The sequence below is a fragment of the Mastomys coucha genome, unplaced genomic scaffold (genome assembly GCF_008632895.1).
Source record: "Mastomys coucha isolate ucsf_1 unplaced genomic scaffold, UCSF_Mcou_1 pScaffold12, whole genome shotgun sequence".
NCBI lineage: Eukaryota > Metazoa > Chordata > Mammalia > Rodentia > Muridae > Mastomys > Mastomys coucha.
The window spans coordinates 82,063,412-82,065,028 of NW_022196894.1; the positions used below are offsets into that span (position 1 = coordinate 82,063,412).

The following is a 1,617-nucleotide window of genomic DNA, read 5'->3' on the forward strand; positions in this document are numbered from 1 at the left end:
TGATTTGTAAAGTTCAAGGCAAGAGATTTGTGTACAAATTTGTTTGTGACTTGAAGACTCTTATTGGATACAGTGCAGCAGAACTGAACCGCTTGGTCACAGAATGTGAACAGAAGAAACTTGCAAAGATGCAGCTCCATGGAATCGCCCAGCCAGTCACAGCGGTGGCCCTGGCAGCTGCCTCTCTACAAACAGAAAAAGACAATTGAGATCTAGGACCTCCTGGGGAGTCTTAAGGTTTTTCTTAAATATTTAGAGCAAGCTTTGCTCTAACCTTTATTACTGAATTTGAATCTTATTTCTAGAGTGTACAATCTGATGCATGATTTTTTTATAAATATTTCATACTCTTGTGAATTTGGATCTTTTTACGTTGAGCATATATTTTAGAATATGTTAAAGGATCACCACGATGCCTGCAGTGTGAGAGCAGGTCAATCGGGGGTAGTTTGCTAACAGTCAGGAAAGCTAAACTGGTCAGTATTAATGTCTAGCCCTACCAAAAAAATAGCCAGTAGCGTCTGAAGATGAGAAAAGGAAGCATTTCCAGGAAACAGCCTGGTGTAGCCACTGCTGGAGTGTAGCTGTTTCCTCTCCGCTGCTTTACATAGAGCCTGAAAAAGGAAATTCTCAGCTAAAGCATGTGTGCCTGTTTCATCTAATCAAGCAGAGCTAAACAGTCATATCAAATAAAATTATATTGATAATTACTAAACTATCAGGTTATTAATTCATATATTTGCAAGTAAAAAGTAAGTTAACTGGCAGAAGAAAGTGTTGAATGAGACCCAGGTTTAAAGCTGGCTTAACTCAAACCATTGTTAATGGTTTTCTGTATAGATTATTCATTATGTCAAGCCAAGGACTTAAATTATTTTGAGAGAGGCATTTAATTCTAATAAACTAGCTATTGCAAAAATTCCAAAATGATATCATTATTTCTCTCAGATTTTAAAAAGTATACCTCAGTTAGAAAGAAAAAAATTGGTTTAATTTTGACTTCCTCTTTTTTAAAAATTTAATCTATAGTACCAGATTATTATGCAACACCATTTATATATTCCCTTCTGTGTTTCTGATAAAATGAAGACTTTAGATCAGACAAAGTGTTTAACGTTTGAAGTAAGTTCCTTGTGAGTAGTTATGAAAAGGTATTTGACTGGGCTCTGTAGGCGATTTTCTTTAAATAAAGTTTCCCACTTGTTTCATATTTTTCTTTTGAATATTGCATATATTGACTCTAAAAATACTGTACACATGGCTAGCTAACCACTTTCTACATATATGAAGGCAGAAAGATAATTCAAGGGGAGATTAATATTTCTAAAATTTTTAAATAAACCTTATATGAAATGCCTTACTGCTTGCTAACACTAAGAAGAAATGGCTAAAAAAATTCTTTCTTTATTTTAAAGTATTATCCATAAATCATGATATGAGAGATTAGCATATAATTTTCATAACAGAAAGGAATTCCTCAGATCAATATAAAGGCTACTTTATATACACCTCTCTCATTTGTTTTTATTTCAATTCATTCCCCAAATTGGCTTTAACAAGTTGACCAGGAGAGAAAGCACATTGCAATTGCAGCCTGATGGTGCAGCCAGGACTAAG

The 1,617-nt window shown here is 34.1% G+C and overlaps 1 protein-coding gene across 5 annotated transcripts in view; it reads left to right on the forward strand.

Annotated features, from left to right (window-relative positions):
* The window catches only part of Gabpa (GA binding protein transcription factor subunit alpha), a 29,279-nt gene extending 28,069 nt beyond the window's left edge, over positions 1–1,210 (forward strand). For all 5 annotated transcript variants that reach the window (XM_031364297.1, XM_031364299.1, XM_031364300.1 and 2 more), the window contains one exon: positions 19–1,210. In XM_031364297.1, coding sequence (XP_031220157.1) covers positions 19–209 — 191 coding nt within the window. In that variant the 3' untranslated portion in view covers positions 210–1,210. The remainder of the gene's footprint in view (positions 1–18) is intronic.
* The last annotated feature ends 407 nt before the right edge of the window (positions 1,211–1,617 follow it).